Source organism: Panthera uncia, chromosome A2, assembly GCF_023721935.1.
Source record: "Panthera uncia isolate 11264 chromosome A2, Puncia_PCG_1.0, whole genome shotgun sequence".
Classification (NCBI taxonomy): Eukaryota; Metazoa; Chordata; class Mammalia; order Carnivora; family Felidae; genus Panthera; species Panthera uncia.
Genome location: NC_064816.1, coordinates 101,240,797 through 101,258,567, shown reverse-complemented (window position 1 = coordinate 101,258,567; position 17,771 = coordinate 101,240,797). Strand labels below are relative to the sequence as shown.

General features: G+C 35.9%; 1 protein-coding gene across 1 annotated transcript in view; it reads left to right on the top strand.

Annotated features, from left to right (window-relative positions):
* Positions 1-8,081: 8,081 nt before the first annotated feature.
* VWDE (von Willebrand factor D and EGF domains) overlaps positions 8,082-17,771 on the top strand; it is a 77,113-nt gene continuing 67,423 nt past the window's right edge. The window contains exon 1 of the mRNA XM_049641555.1: positions 8,082-9,020. Coding sequence (XP_049497512.1) covers positions 8,954-9,020 — 67 coding nt within the window. The 5' untranslated portion in view covers positions 8,082-8,953. The remainder of the gene's footprint in view (positions 9,021-17,771) is intronic.

Genomic DNA, 17,771 nt, shown 5'->3' with positions numbered 1-17,771 from the left:
CAGGTCATGATCTCGTGGTTCGTAGGGTCAAGCCCTGCATCCAGCTCTGTGCTGACAGCTCAGAGACTGGAACCTGTTTCAGAATCTGTGTCTCCCTCTCTCTCTGCCCCTCACCCGCTCATGCTCTGTCTCTTTCTTTCTCAAAAATAAAAATAACATTAAAAAATTTTAATGCGAGAAGCCTTAAAAAAAAAAAGAAAATTAACATAACTAAGCAATTCTGATTGTGTAATAATTTTTAGAGACATTTATTCTATTGACTCAGAAAGATAAAAATGCATATATGGGCATAGTTACACTTAACCAATGAATTAGACCTATATTTTCACACTAACTCATCAAAAATTTCACTACCTTCTGAATTTTAATACTAGCACCGTTAATCAAGTGCTTCCTGTATGCCAGAAATGGGACTCAGTGCTTTGTACTCACTATCCCATTTAACCCTCACTATGACCCTGGGAAATATGCACTTATCCCTTTATGTTACAAATGAAGAATGAGATATCAAAGGATCCAGAGCTGGGCTTTCTAGAACAAATCTGCCCAGCTGCAAAGTCTGCTCTTACCTACTACATGATCAGCCCAGTTCTCTTCCCAAATCACAAAGTGTTAGTGAAAAATGCATTTGGACACTGAAGTCAAAGAATATATGCCAGCTTTACCCGAGTCATGATTTCAGATCTTCCATATTCTTACCCATAAAATGAGAACCTTGATCCTGAGCAAAAAAATATTTGACTTTTTAGAAAAAAGAGTTTATCCAGCAAAACAGATCCAAATTCTGTTAGTACAACAATTAGCTGGTGTTAGCAGCTGTTGCTTCTATAATCAATGCATACTTCATGCCCTACTCCTGCCTCCCCCACTTGTCTTGCACTGAACCACTGTCACATATTTATCTCTCCTGCTCTGCCTCTGTGGAATTCTGGGTGTGTACCCTGACTTCAATCCATGTTTCCCAAACTATCCTTGGAGAGCTTCTGGGTAGGGCTTCAAGACTTCCATTCCATCTTTAATCAAAGCCTTTGATACATACTTTTTTTTTTTTGACAAATCGTCTTAAAATAAGCTTAAAAATCATTGATCTTGATGACTTTTCCAGTTCTAAAATAGGTAACTTTTATTCAGATATAACTAGAATATCTTTCTTTTTAACTATTTTTATTAGTATAAAGTAAGAAAATATAGAAATTCTAAGGTAGGCTTAAAATGCTCCAAGAAAACAAAAAGCAAGATCATATATTTAAAAATTAAGGAAGAAAGAAATTCACTGTGTGCAAGGCGAGTAGATAACAATACATATAATCTTCCAACTGTGAGCGATCTGCGAACTATCTGCAATCAGCTCAAATCTGATTGCAGTGTGTTTTGGGGGATAAAGTTTTACTGTTACACAGCCATACCCGACAATTTATGTATCATCTATGACTGTTTTCACTCTACAGTGATGGGAAAGTAGTGTCAACAGAGACCATATTGTCTGAAAATATTTACTATCTGTCCCTTTACAGAAAAAGTGTGCCAGATCTAGGCAAAATCTGGGCAGCACCCGTAGAGCAGAGTGGTTCCAGGTCAGTTGGGACTAAGTCATTACAAAAGTTTGCTAACATTAAGTGATGGCCAAGACATTGTCCCTCTCCACTTAGATTTCATATTCCGATTGGTACATTTACTCCATCACAAAATACTGATAGGATGTTTCAGTAATCATGCTTATAAATAACCTAGAAATATACACAGAGTAGCTCTGTCAATTATTTAGTATTTGACAGGAATTATGCTAAATATTATATGTAAATATATACTTACAATTTATTTAATATTTATACCATCACAGTGATAAACACAACAATATTATTTCCATTTTCCAGATAGTTTAAGTAACACGCTTAACGTCACATTTAAATCCAGGCATCACTGTAACAAAGTAGTCACAGGAGCATATGGTAGGAAAGGGACTCTTGCCCAGCCTTCAAGCTCAGAAAAATTTACTAGAGGTTTTGTCTCGACTAAATTATAAAAATGTAGCATAGGAGCAAAATAGGATGGAGAGAGTGAGGATTTATGAAGGCCATAGGCAGTCTCTAAGTTCCCTGACAATTTCCTGTAATTTTATCTTCTTCAGGCTGCAGTGACTAGATGTGCTAAGGTAATGGGGTTGCATTGATAGACTACATGAGAAATTACAATATTAACAATAACAAGAGCCTCAGCCATTTGTAGAGCATGTTCAATACCCCTTATGTGCTAACATTCCTCGTATATTGCTTGGTTTAATCCACAGAATAACTTCATTTGGCAAATACTCTTATTATTAAGTCCATTTTATAGATAAAGAAACAGAGGAAAAGAGAAGTATCTTATCCAGACTTGCCTAGATGGGAATTGGCAAGACAGTTTTCCAAATAAGGCATTCTCATCCCAGAATCTGAGGTCTTCACCATGCCTCACCTTGTTCTGCCTTCTCAGTACGATGCACTAGCTCTCTGAGCAATGGAGTCCTGGTAATGTCGAGAATTTCAGTTCTCTAAAGGTGTGGACATGATGGGTTCAGAGAATTGGCAGTGACATGGAGATTTTCACTAGACAGACTTGTGATGCCAGGTCCCTTAAGCAGGGATCGCTGGTCCAATCAGCTGCAACCAAGTCACCAAATGCAAAACATTAGGAAGTTGTGGGGCGAATGTAGCTGTCAATTAGAAATTATCGGAGCCCTCTCTGTCTAGGAAGTCTTGGGGTTATGAGCCTCACTTCACAAATCAAGAAATACATTTTATGAGCTATCAAAAAACTTGTCCAAAGCCCTACAGCTTTTAAAGTATCAGATCTTGGGGCACATGGGTGGCTCAGTCGGTTAAGTATCTGACTTTTGGTTTCAGCTCATGTCATGATCTCACTGTTTGTGGGTTTGAGCCCCATGTCAGGCTCCACGCTCACAGTGCAGAGCCTGCTTCAGATTTTTCTCTCTCCCTCTCTTTCTGCCCCTCTCTTATGCTTTCTCTCTCTCTCTCTCTCTCTCTCTCTCTCTCTCAATAAATAAATTTTAGAAAAATTAAAAAAAGAAAGTATCAGATCCCAATTTTGAATCAAATTTGGTCTAATATAATAACATTTGTTCTTTTTTCCCATGTCATGAGAATTCATATGTATGCATAAAATTTAATTTCCCAATACCTAAAATGTCAGGAAATCCAGAAACTTAATTTTTTTCTTCTAACATTTTCAGCATTCTAATTGAAATTGAAATCTAAATTTCAGTCTAATTGAAATCTCAAAGGGTTGCTGATAAACAAATCACTCATGAGAAAAACTGCTAAAAATTTTAGAAATATTGGCAATATAAGAACCTGAGAACCTTTCGGAGGTTGACTTCAAAACTTGTCATCCCAATTTTATATGAATAAATCTTTACGAGGTTTTACTTTACCCCATCTAATATCAAATAAAATGCTTTGACATTTTTTAAGTAATTGGTTTTGTTTTTTAAATCATGACTTAAGGTATTATAACAATTTTACCAGTAAAGTTTGAAAATTAAGTTATGTAAAAAGCCAAGAGACTTAATTTTTTGATCCATCTCTGAGGGATTTTTATTTTGGAGAAAAACAAATATAAGCTGAGAACACACATGTGATTACAAATTTGCTTTCGCTCTTAAAACAAGCTTGTCTGGAGAACAATATGGAAATTTCTTTAAAATAAAACATCGATTCATCATATGACCCAGCAATTCCATTCCTACAACTCCACCTAAAATAGTGAGCATATAGGTACCCACACAGACTTACACTCAGATGTTCATGGCAGCATTATTTGCAATGACCAAAAAGTGGAAACAACCCAAAATGCCAATTGATGGCTACCCAAAATAGACTATATCCATACAATGGAATATCATTTGTCAATAAAAAGGAATAAAGTGCTGATAAAACTACAACATAGATAATCTCAAAAAGTGAAAGAACCCAGTTACAAAAGTACACATATGCTCCATTTTTATAGAATGTCCCAAAAAAAGGCAAATGTATAGAAACAGAAAGGAGATTTGTTATTGCTTAAAATTTGAGGTTTGATTGGAGAACAACCACAAGTTGAGATGAGGTCTATCTTTAGAGCTATGGAAATGTTCAGAAATTAGACTGCGGTGATGTTGTGCGGTTATGTTTTATACAGTAAAAACAGGTGAATATTATGTAAAGTACATCTCAATAGAGCTATGGTAAAAAAAATCATTTTGTATTTTATAAAATCCTGGCTTATTTCAGATTGGATTAGGGTCAGTGGGACGGTTGGGCAAAAACTAAATTTACTGACATTTATTAGATTTTGTTCATAAATCAAACTATCCATTTCCTAAATAATGAAATTCCTTCTCCAATATTATCAAATGTTTCCTCTGTAGTTACAGAATTTAATTACATGTTACAAGTTATAATTGTGAGGCCCAGAATGCTTCATGATTTAGAAAGGGATGGTAATCATAAATCATATAAACAAAAATAGAAATGTTACATAGCTTGCCCACCTGCTACAACGTTTTATTTAAGTCTTATAGAAGAATCTAAATAACATTCAAGTATAATCATGACGTTTACTAGGCAGACATTTCGGTTATAAAGGCATTTTATAATATATACTTCTGATCCAAACTATTACTTATGTATATGAATGGCTATTGAAAGGGATAATATACACCTTTTCCAACTCCCTTCAAAGGAACTTTAGTATTCCAATTTCATTTTGTAAATCACATTATGGAACATATTATGTTGAAACAAGTTAATTTCTTTATTAAAATAGCTATTCATAAAAGTTGCTTTCATTTTATAAAAATGAAAAATCTTTGAAAAGTAATTTCTCTGAATTCTGTTTTCTGATCTACAAGATAGGAAAACTGCTTAGCTGGTAAATCTTATGCTACCATGTCTCAATTTATGTGGTTTTGCATGACTGATTGATGTGTAATCAATTTGTTAACCTCTGTGAGTTTATGTTCCGTAAACTTAATCACAGGTTAAGCCATTTCTACTCTACGGAACATTTCAAGAAATGTCCTTGGAGCTGGTAATGTTGAGATCTGTTTAAATAAAGGGCTTGCTTTCTGGCTGATGGGTGAAAGATTCATTCATTTTATTTAATATTCCCTATTGTGGCAAAATATATATAACATAAAGTTGTCATTTTAACTATTTTTAAATATACAGTTCAGTAGCATAAGTACATTCACAGTATTGTGCAACAGGTATAACCGTCCATCTCTAGAAGTTTATCTTTCCAAATTGATACTCTGTAATCATTAAATAATAACTCCCCATTGCCCCTGCCCCCACCCCCAGCTCTTGGGAACCACCATTCTATTTTCTGTCTCTATGAACTTCACTGCTCTGGGTTCTTCACATATGTGGAATCATACAGTATTTATCCTTTTAACTGGTTTATTTCTCTTAGCATAATGTCTTCAAAGTTCATCCATGTTTATATTGTATCAGAATTTCTTTCCTTTTTAAAAGTGAATAATATTCCATTGTATTCATATTCCATACATTGCTTACCATTCATCCATCAGTGGATACTTGGATTTCATCCGTGTTTTAGCTATTATGAGTAATGCTGCTTCAAACATAGACGTGAAAAGATTGATTCTTATAACCAGCATTCATGCCAGGCAGTCAGCTCCCCTCTCCCAGCCTTTCCACCTTATTCCCTAGAGGCATGCCATAATAAACATTATAAAATTCACAGTTAATGGATGTTCTCAATAAATTTTCTTTACTGTTTCAAGTCTCTAGTTCATTCCTCATTAAGAAAGGATTTGCTGTTGCTGGGAGCAAAATGTCTATTCCATTTGGTGTGTCTGTTTGGGAGCAATAACTTCCTGAATATAAACTGAGAGCCAAAGCCAAGATATTAATTTATGAAGCTCAAGTATTGATTTGGGGATGCCATTATCTCCCCCTGATGCTATTTCCTGTTAACCCTCTCCCTGGCTAAATAGATAGATAGATAGATAGATAGATAGATAGATAGATAGATGTATCTGGGAAAGAGCCAGACTCTTTTATTTAGTAAAATAGAATACATACTGGCCAAGGAATTCATACGAGCTATAAATGTGTATTTTCAGTAAGTTTACTCCAAATTATCCTGTACACTGTTAAAAGGTAACACTGAGAAACTATGCACCTTTATATAATAACAAGATATAAGAAAAAGTATAATCATGTGGTATTGCACCTTTGTTTTATTAACCATAAATTATAATGTACATTCATTTTAGTTACTCTGTGCCAGAACCTAAGTGCTTTCTCTTCAGACTCATCCTCCAGACCATTCCTCACACATATATACACTTTAGTTTCTTAAACTCTGTGGAGTAGGTATTATTATCATCATTCCCATTGTACAGAAAAATGAGGTTAAAAGAGGTTAAGTGTGATGTCCAAGTTACACAGCCAGTAAATAGGTAGCAGATCTAGGATTACAATCCAGGTGTCCTGACCCTAAGGTTTGTGCACTTAATAGCTGTGTCTTTCTGCCCCCTGAATTTGGGGGGTTTTACCCAGACAAGCCCATCATCATTTTGCAGAAGAACCTGACAAGAGCAGAGTTATTTTCTTTAAAAAAAAAATCATCATTTGAAAGTTTCTGTTGGTGGGCTTTTTTCTTCATTCAGGTTATATTGTACTTATTAACCCTTGGCTTCATTTCATCTTTCCTCAGACATTCTGTATTATTTCTGTCTCTTGGTGATATCTATTGCATTTTACTAGCGCCATCGATATTTACAGTAAGGGTACCATATATCCATCTTTTTTTCTCCTTTTCAAAAATAAAGTTAAAAATATTTGAATCTTATACCAATTTTGATGTACTTCGCCAGATACATATGAAAACATTATTTTTATTACTTTTTAGTTTTTTCCACAATCTTATAACTAATTTTTATTTGGTATATTTTTCCAGAACCACACCAGTTCAAGTAAATGTTCCATTGAGATTTGAAAAACAATTTAAGAGCACTTTTCTTCCCATTTTAACTCAAATACATCAAGGAAAATTGGTTCTTTGTTAACAAGTCTATTGTAAACTCATCAAATAGTATTCATAAGTCAAAACCTGAGGGGAAAAATAGGACCCACTGTACTTTAAATTGTATAATCAGGGTTTGTTGGAAATTAGGTAAGTAATGTCCTCCAAGAAAGTATAAAAGTTGATTGTATTTCTACACATATTGCTGGACAAAAATAAATTATAAAAAGCCTATTGTAATTAAATCTTGATTATAGCCTTTACTTTATTCCTGGTTATTTCACAAATAGTCTGAGACAGTTGATGTTTACTTTTCTGTTTCAGTTTTATTAGGGCTTTATAAGCTGAAGCAAAAAGACATACGTTAAAAATATCTCAGGGTTTTCATTCTGCTCACCTTAAATTATTCTTCCATAATTAGGCCCAAAGATGAAAATCATCTGTCCAACCCCACCAAAAAGTTGTATTTCATTTTTGTTTCACATTGGATGCCTTCATTGCATGTAAAAGGGGGCTACATGTTGCACAACAAAGATGTTTTTTCTCCCAAAATGGGTTAATACTTACACTTTTGGAAACAAAGTTAAAAATTTTTAATTGTAATTTCTCTTTCAAATAAAAAAAAATGTATAAACTATTTTTAAAATAACTTCTTTATGCATTTGGACATCTTCTGCCTTTACCACCATGCCTCATCCAAGCCTCAGTCCTCCAGATCTATAGGTGGAACTGTGGCCTGAATCCTGGAGCCCGTCAGGACCTTGGAACTACCTTCTGTTGTCCAGTGTCTTCTTTCCTCTCAAATACCAGCTCTGAAGACAAAGTGCCAGGTGATAGGTAAGGTTCTTGAGAGAATGGAGACTTCCAAAGAAAACCTAGGAAAGTGAGGTTTCATTTAATGACATAGAAGGATGCAGAATCAGGGTGCCTGAGTGTCTCAGTCATTTAAGTGTCCAGTTGATCTCAGCTGGGTCTTGAGCTCAGCATTGTGAGTACTGCGTGTGGAGCCTTCCTAAAAATATCAGTTGTTCCTTTTTTTAAAGGTGGGGGCCTGCTCCCTCTGCAGAACCAACCAGGCATGTGAAGATAACTTCACATTGGACACCATCCACAAGGCAACCTTGGGAATCATGGGACCATATGTTGACCATATCCTGAGTCACTGGGTCACCACTGAGCACCTGAAAAAAAATTTGGGGATCACCAGCAATTACAATGGCTAACTCCACGTGTTTGAAAGTCTCCACTTCTCAAAACTGTCTTAAAAGCAGAGGAAGAGAGCTACCAGTGTTGCGCCATTAATCTCCACTCCCTCCTCCCATCCTTCATCAATGAGGCCTGAGGTGACAGGAGCAATTTCTGAGAAGCATACGCTCCTCTGGGGGGCAAACCAGCACCCGCAATTGCGAAGTTAAGAATCCATCTACAGGGATAACCGCAGGCACTGCCCCTTCCAACAGAACCTCACAAAGCTGCTTTTATTGGAGATCCATCTGAACAATTTCTAGGATTATCAGTTTTTCTTAAAGCGTTGTTAAGACAGTGAGACTCGAGGTGCCAAGCTATATCCCGTGAGCTTGCCCTGGATGTACGACTGCCTTTGAGATCCAAGGTGGTGGGTGTGCTACAGCCTGGACCCTGCAGGACCTGGTCTCCCGGGAAAAGGTGGGCGTGGCTTTCCGATGGACGGGCGGGGCTTCTGTGGGAGGAGAGTCGCCGCCAAGGGGCTGCGCGGAAGATTCTCGCTTGTGTCCCAGGAAAGGACAGCTGATTCCCCCGAGCGGGGACATGCAGCGTCCCTGAAGACTGAGCAGGAACGGATTGAGAAAGTCCTGTGATAGGAGGGCTGAGGTGTCCGCAGCCTGCTTACACCCACGGCCCGGGCCCTGCGACGCCTGGGACCCCAAGTGCGGCGGCAGCGATGCTTGGCCGAGTCTGGGCTCTGGCGCTGGCGCTTATGCTCCTGGCCCCGGGACAAGGTTGGCGAGGTAGGGTTCAGGCGGAAGGGAGCGCTGGGGCGCCACTCGGACCTTAGGGAGAAGGGGGCTGACTTCCTGGGTGACACTGGAGCGTCCTTGTGCATCCTATGGCCGCATCTGATACCTGACCCTCACCGACATCTGCCCTGCCCTTCTGCCCTCTTTGGTCAGTTTGCAGCCCTTCGGCTCCGTCTGATTTCTTCGTGCTTAGGAGTTTGTAGCCTCCTCTTCTCCCGCTCTAGGACCCTCAGTCCTGTTAGTGTTCCTCGGTTCTGTTTCCTGCTGATATCCTGCTCTTTAAGGTCTCTGATTTACTGTAAGAAACTTTTGCTGGATTTGCCAGCATCCTAGTGGCAAGTGGTGCCGAATTACCCGCAAAGAGTTAACTTCCAAACTGCTGGACATCTACTGCACTCCCACCCCACCGCAGGAAATAAGTAATTGATGAACATTTTATCTCTACAATAAATCAATACGTTAAGTTCTGTGTATGATATTTTAGTATATCTGTTAGAATCCCTCTTGCTGCTGTAGAAGAGATCTCTACGAAGAAAATAGCACCACTCCTGCATCTTTAATCCATTAAAAAGAGGACAGTTTAGAATACAGGGAAGTTAAAACATTAGTTAGCTCTTCCTGATTGCTTTTTGTGGGCGGATAGATGGGAATATTAAATGAAAGTGACTTATTATATTGTAAATTTCCTTATATTTTTTCAGAAATAAATCTGATCTGTGTATATCTGCCCCTTGAAAAAAATACATTTATAATTGCTTAGGGTATAATTTAGTCTTATCATCTTGTTGATCTCAATGTATGTTACTAAGGTGAATTTGCTTTGTAAAAAGAGGAGGGGGGAGAGAAAGCATTTTCCCATGTAAAATTTTAAAAAGAATATTAAAACCCAATATATTATTTCCTGAAATGATACTTTAACAAGGTATCATTAGTCTGTACCTTCTTTTGTTTGCTTACAGATTCACTAGATTTTCATGAAGAACTGTTAAACATAAAAAGCATTAAATATGCATTTATTATAGTTAGATAAAATATTTCCAGAAAAATGACTAATATATATAGAGAGTATCTGCTTCAATGTTTGCCGTACAGCACAAAACCCCTTGTTGCCTTTATATAAATAGCTTTATAATTTCCCTACTGAGGGCAAATATTAACCCTTACCAAGTTCTAAGTTCATATGTTGGTAAAGTTGATAAGTTTTTTATATCTAATAAAGATGGAAGGAGAGAGGAATAGAAAATATTATTTTTTTCAAACAGCTTTATTGAAATACAGTTTATTGTACCATATAAGTCACTCATTTACAGTGTGCAGTAGTTACTGAAGTATGCAGTGGTCTGTTTTTTAGTATATTCACAGATAGGTGCAACCACTACTGTCAGGTATAGAACATTTTTATCATCTGAAAAAGAAATACTGTACTCCAGCTTTCTGTCCCCTCTTCCCTCCATTACCGTCTCACCTTTGCAACCATAGGCAATCTCCGATCTACTTTCTGTTCTATGGATTTGCCTATTCTGGACATTTTAATAAGTGGAATCATATAGCAGCCTGCCTTTTGTGATTGACTTTTTTCACCTAGCATTATGTTTTCAAGGTTCATTCATATTGTACTGTATTTAGTACTTCATCTCTTTTTATGGTGGAGTAATTTTCCACTCTAAGTATTTACATTATACATTCATCAGTTGATGAACATTTGGGGTGTTTACACCTTTGGGCCACGTTTTTAAGTTTTTATTTATTTATTTTGTGGGGGGGAGCAGAGAGAGAGAGAGGGAGAGAGAGAATCCCAAGCAGGCTCTGCATCATCAGCATAGAGCCTGACTAGGAGGACTCAAACTCTCGAACTGTGAGATTGTGACCTGAGCCAAAATCGAGAGTCGGTGGCTTAACTGACTGAGCCACCTGGGCACCCCCACCTTTGGGCCATTATATGTAATGCTACTGTGAACATCCTGGTACAAGCTTTTGGGTGAACACCTGTTTTCATTTCTCTTAGGCATGGATATACCTAGAAGCATATTTATTACTGGAATTACTGGATCATGGAGTAATTCTGTTTAACCTGTTGAGGAACAGCTAGTTCCAAAGTGGCTGCATGTTTTATAGTCTCATAGATGTGTGTGAGGGTTCTAATGCATCCACATCCCGGTCGACATTGAGATTTTGATTTTAGCCATCTTATTTCGTATGAAGTGACATTTATTTGTGGTTTGATTTGTGTTTTCCTGGTGGCTAATGATGGCAAGCATTTTTTCATGTGTTTATTGGTACCAGTATATCTTCTTTGAAGAAATACTACTCAGATGCTTTGCTGGTGAGTTGTATGAGTTATTTATGTATTATAAATACAATTATCTTACTAGATATGTGATTTGCAATTTTTTCCCATTCTCTGACTTGTCTTTTCACTTTCTTGATAATGTCTTTTGAAGCATGGGAGTTTTTAATTTTAATGAAATCCAATTTATCTATCGTTTCTTCTGTTGCTTGTTTTTTGTTGTTATTTCTTGGAATCTATTGCCAAATCTAAAGTCATGGAGATTTACCCCAATGTTTTTTCTAAGAGTTTTATAGGTATATATCTTGTATTTTGGTCTTCGATTATACATTTTGAGTTGATTTTTATATATGGCACAACATAAGGGTCCAAGTTTATTATTTTACATGTGAATATCCAATTTTCCCAGCACCATTTGTTGAAAAAGACTGTTCTTTCCCATGAAATGACCTTAGCACCTAGGCTGAAAATCAGTTGAAAACCATAGATACATACATGGGTTTATTTCTGGACTCTCCATATTATTCACTGATCTGTGCTTATCCTTTTTTTTTTTTTTTAATGTTTATTTATTTTTGAGAGAGAGAGTCAGAGCATGAGCAGGGGAGGAGCAGAGAGAGAGGGAGACACAGAATCCGGTGCAGGCTCCAGGTTCTGAGCTGTCAGCACAGAGCCTGACACGGGGCTTGAACCCACAGAACATGAGGTCATGACCTGAGCTGAGGTCAGATGCTCAATGGACTGGGCCACCCAGGCGCCTGATCTATACTTACCCTTATTCACCATGATGCTATTTTGATTGCTGATGTTTTGTAGTAAATTATAAAATAGGAAAATATAATTCCTCCTATTTTGTCTTTCTTTTTTAAGATTGGTTTAGCTATTCTGGGTCCCTTGGAATTCCAAATGAATTTTGAATTAGTTTGCCAATTTCTACAAAGGAGTCACATGGCATTCTGATAGGGATTCTGATAGGATGAACCTTCTTGTTAATTTGGGGCAGATTGCAATCTTAAACAACATTAAATCTTATGATCTAGGAATGTGGATGTATTTCCATTTACATAGATTTCTAATTTATTTCAACAATGTTTTGTGATATTTAAATTTACACTTTTTTATTAAATTTATCCCTAAGTAATTTGTTCTTTTGAAGCTATGTAAGTGGAATCATTATTTTAAAGTTTATTTATTTTGAGAGAATGAGAACATGCATGCACGTGAGAGGGGAAGGGACAGATAGAGAGGGAGAGAGAGAATCCCAAGCAGGCTCCACACTGTCAGCACAGAGCCCAAAGTGGGGCTCAATGTAGGGCTCAATCTCGCAAACTGTGAGATCATGACCTGAGCCAAAATCAGGAGTCAGATGCTTAACTGACTGAGCCACCCAGGCACCCTCAAATCATTTTTTAAATTGCATTTTCAGTCTATTCTTTGCACATGTGTAGAAGTATAATTAAATTTTGTATCTTGATTTTGTATCCTGAAATCTTTCTAAATGTGTTCATTATAATTTTTGTATGTGTGGGTTTGTTAGGAACTTTTACATAAAAAATCATGTCATGTGAATAGAGATAGTTTTACTTCTTCTTTTTCAATCTGGATACCTTTTATTTATTTACCTTTCCTAGTTGTCAGAGTTAGAACCTGAAATACCATGTTGAATAGAAGCAGTGAGAGCAGGCATTCCTGATCTTATGAGAAAGCATCCAGTATTTCTTCAAGTATGATGTAACCTGTAGGGTTTTTTGTAGATTCTCTTTATCAGGTGGAGAAGTTGCATTCTACTCCTAGTCTTTTTATGTATGTGTGTACACACACACACACACACACACACACACACACATATATAAAGAGTGTTAGATTTTTCTAAAATGAGTTTTTCTGGATATTGAAAATCACTTATGGATTTTTATTTTTTTATTATATCAATATGGAATATTATGTTGATTAGTTTTTGGATGTTAAATCAACCTTGCACACCTGGTTGAAATTCCACTTGGTCATGGTTTATAATTCTTTGTCTAATTTCTAGATTCATGTTGCCAATATTTTGCTGGGGACATTTGCATCCATATTCAAAAGATACATAGATCTGTAGTCTTCTTTTCTTGTGATACCTTTTTTCTGGTTTTGGTGTCAGTAATACTGGGCTCTAGAATGAGTCTGGAAGTGTTCCATCCTTTTAATTTTTTTTAATTTTTTAAAATTTTATTTATTATATATAGAGAGACTGCAAGCAGGGGAGAGAGGCAGAGGGTGAGAGGGAAAGAGAGAGAGAGAGAGAATCCTAAGCAGGCTCCGCACTCAGCATGGAACAGGATTCAGGGCTCGGTCCCAAGACCCTGTGATCATGACTTGAGCCGAAATCAAGACTTGGATGCTCAACTGACTGAGCCACCCAGGTGCCCCTAGTATTCCATCCTTATATATTATTTAGAAGTGTTTCTGAAGAAATGGTTTATTCCTTAAATGTTTGGTAGAATGCAGCATTGATGCCATCTGAATCTGGTCTTTATTGTGTGTGTTGTGTTTTTTTTTTTTTTTTTTTTTTTTTTACTCGGTATTTTACATGATACAAATCTATTTGGATTGCTTATTTCTCTTGAGTAAGTTTTGGTGTTTGTGTCTTTTTAGGAACTTTCCAATCTCATCTAAGTTACCTAATTTATTGACATATACCTGTCTATAATAATATTCCTTAATAAGATCTGTAGTGCTGTCTCTTATTTCATTTCAGATTCTGGTAACTGAGTCTTTTTGTTCTCAGTCTAGTTAGAGATATGCCAGTTGTGTTGATTTTTTTTCAGAGAACCAGCTTTTGATTTCATTGACTTTCTCCATTGTTTTTCTATTCTCAATTTCATTAATTACCTCTCTAATCTTTAACATTTCCTTTATTCTGCTTTCTTTAGATGTAGTATGCTCTTCTTTTTCCAGTGTCTTAAGGTACATGGCTAGTTTATTACATTGAGATCTTATTCTTATCTAATGTAAGGATATATGTCTATAAATTTCCCTCTAAGTACTACTTTGACAGCATCTCATAAATATACTGTATCTGTTTTAATCTTTTCAGTGTATTTTGTCATTTCCTTCTTAATTTCTTTTTTGAGTCATCAATTATCTGGGTTGTTTAATTTACACATATTTGTAAGCTAATTTAATTTATTTTTGCTGTTTCACAATTTCATTCCATTATGGTCAGAGAACATATTTTGCATGACTTGTGTGTGTTTTTTTTTTAATTTATTGAGGTTTATCTTGTGGTGTAGTTTATTGTCCATCCAGGACAATGTTCCATATGCACTTCAGAAGAACTTATATTTGCTGGTTTTGACAGGTATGTCCTATAGATGTCTTTTAGGTCAAGTTGGTTTATAGTACTGCTCTAGCTCTATTTCTTTGTTATCTTCTGCCCAGTTTTGTATTCATATTGAAAGTGGAATATTGAAGTCCCCAACTACTACTGTTGAAGTATGTATTTTTTCCCATTTCTATCAGGTTTAACTTGATATATTTTCATGCTCTCTTATTAGGGGTGTGTGTGTGTGTGTGTGTGTATTCGTAATTGAATATCTTCCACATGGATTGAACCTTTCATCATTACAAAATGCCCCTCCTTATTTCTGGTAATATTTTTAAAGATTTTTTTGTCTGATATTAATACAGACAGTCTAGTTTTCTTGTGGTTTCTGTTTGCATGATATTGCCCATACTTTTACTTTCAATCTATTTGTATTCTTTACAAGAAGCATTCAGTTTGCCTGTTGACGTACAAAGCAGGGCAAGGTAAAGAGATTTAGCAAACTAGACACTCTCTGACCTTGTTTTTCAGCCTTTTGTGTTGTTGCAGAACTCAGTTTTATTGTGAATATCAGAAGCTTTAGGGAAGCTAGCAGATTTTCAAAAATTTACAAATATTTGAAATTCCCATAGGGCAATATACCAAAGGTTTTTTAATTATAAACTCAAATATTATGAAGTCCCTGTTTTCAGGCATTAAGCCTATTCATCTCTTAAAAATACAGTGATTTATCTAGTTTCTTAACAAATTTTTTGTCTACCAATTATGAATCTTAAAGAATCCTGGCCATTGTGTTAAACTAGAAAACAATCTAGTACAGGTTACCTTTTATGTACAAATAAAACTAGAAAAGTTTTTTTATACTGTATCATTATGTATCCTTTATAACTTGACACATTCTCCTACAGTATTTGAAATCCAGGTATTATATCCTATTAAATCCTATTATATGCTGTCTCACTTATTTGAATCCCATTGTGATTCAAATAAATGGATATGTAAATATAAGTGAATATTTTATATGTACTTTTTTATGAGGGAAAACTTATGTTGGAAGTTTGCTAGAAAGCTTAGCACATCATTCACGTCATGAATAAGTGAGATGGGCTTGTAGAACTATTAGTATTTGGGGAGCTGAGTCCCCACATTTCCAAATGGAAACCAAAACTATCCTTATAATTCTCACTTTGTTAATTGTGTACTGCATTCTAAAGTTAAGGCTGTCATGAGATTTTTAAGAGTGTGGCTTGTTCATTACTAATAAGATTTAAAAATTTTCTACAGAGACCTTGAACATTTTTAAAAAGACAAGTAGATTTTTTAGAAAAAACTGAAATGATCAATATAAAAAATATGGGCTGTTATTATTTATATGATTTAAGAATTTTCCTCTAAAATAAATATTAAATAAAAATAAATACAGGTCTAACAATTTCTGTGTAGATATTATATAGTTCTTTGGTATTGCTGATGTTACACTGTGATTGCTACTATATTTATTACATCTTCAGCTTTGGACTAGAAAACAGTTATTGAGAGTGTAAAATTAGAGAAAATGTGAGAGCTACAGAAGCACTTAGGAAGAAGAAATACCACACAGAATAAAGATGGACTTAGTGACTTTTTTCCGAACACAAAATTCTACTGCAGGGAAGAGAACAGAGAAAACATCTCAATAATTCATGCAAACCTCACTAGGAATCTCTTTTTAAATATTTCCTTAGTTTCTAACCAGGTACAGTGTTCTGGTATTGATAGGACCTTAGAGTTATTTCAAAATTAGATGAAATGATAGCACATCTCCTGAGTTCCATCCATACACATTTTATGAAATATTTATCCAGTGTTGACAGATTGAGATCATTAAAGTCAATAGAGCTTTTTGGATTACATTTTTCTTGGGAAATTTAAAACTTGTATAGCAAGAGATAAAAGGAAGAGGAAACTTTTGTGCTTATTCCTAAATTTTTTTACTCTAAAAATTCTTTAAGAACACTACATTTTGTGCAATTTAATTGTAATATCTACAAACGACAAAATGAACAGCAAAAAATCATAATAAAAATTGTATAAGCTACATTTATGATATCTACTTGCAAATTAGTATTTCTAGTTTATGCCCTTAAGTTCAGAAATTGATTTTGATTGAAAAACACCTCTGTAACCTAAAATTATGTATATATGTTTGAGAGTTTTGTTCAGTTAGATAAATTTGTCCCACAGTGAGGTACCTTAGTAATGATTGGATTTTCCTTTCCCGTTTCAATTTCATGGATATTATCTTTATAATAGTGCTTTCCTTCAGTGTATGTAATAGCTAATATTTGGAGATTTTCTACCTACTGTGTCAACAAGAAACTCTGGTACCCAAATAAGGGCAGTTCTCTGCTCCCTATCATTCGAGAGTACAGGAAGCTCAAACAAGAGCCATATTTCTAGGACGTATCTTCTTCTGACATCTGCTTCTCCCTTTTTTTTATTTAAAAAAAAAATTTTTTTTAACATTTATTTATTTTTGAGACAGAGAGAGACAGAGCATGAACGGGGGAGGTTCAGAGAGAGAGGGAGACACAGAATCTGAAACAGGCTCCAGGCTCTGAGCAGTCAGCACAGAACCCAACGCTCTGTGCTCGAACTCACAGACCGCGAGATCATGACCTGAGCCAAAGTCGGCCGCTTAACCGACTGAGCCACCCAGGCGCCCCTGATTCTCTCTTCTTCATGGGAAGAGGAGCCTGATGTTCTGCCTCTGTGGGTTTCACAGAAGTATCTCCCAGGCCAAGTGCTGCTAAGACAACTTCCCCAAAAAACTACGGAACTCTTCTTTTTCTCCTTCAAAACTGTACCCCTGAACCCCATTCCTTTTCCTGTGTTTGGTAGTAAAAAGGGATTCCAATACTTTATCTTAAAAAAAAAAAAAAAAGAAAAGAAAGAAAAAAGCTTGACAACTTTATATTCTTTCCTGTACTGAAGAATGCAGGAAGCTTCAGTAGGAGGGCATTTTGCAAAAATTAGATTAGCATTAAAAGCTTAATTTACTTTGTTGCCTTTCAGGACTTGGTAGAGATGGATATTGGGGGACATATAGTTACTGGGAAGGAAAGCAGGTCATGGAGGGTCAGAAATGGCATTCAAACCTGGAAGGCCA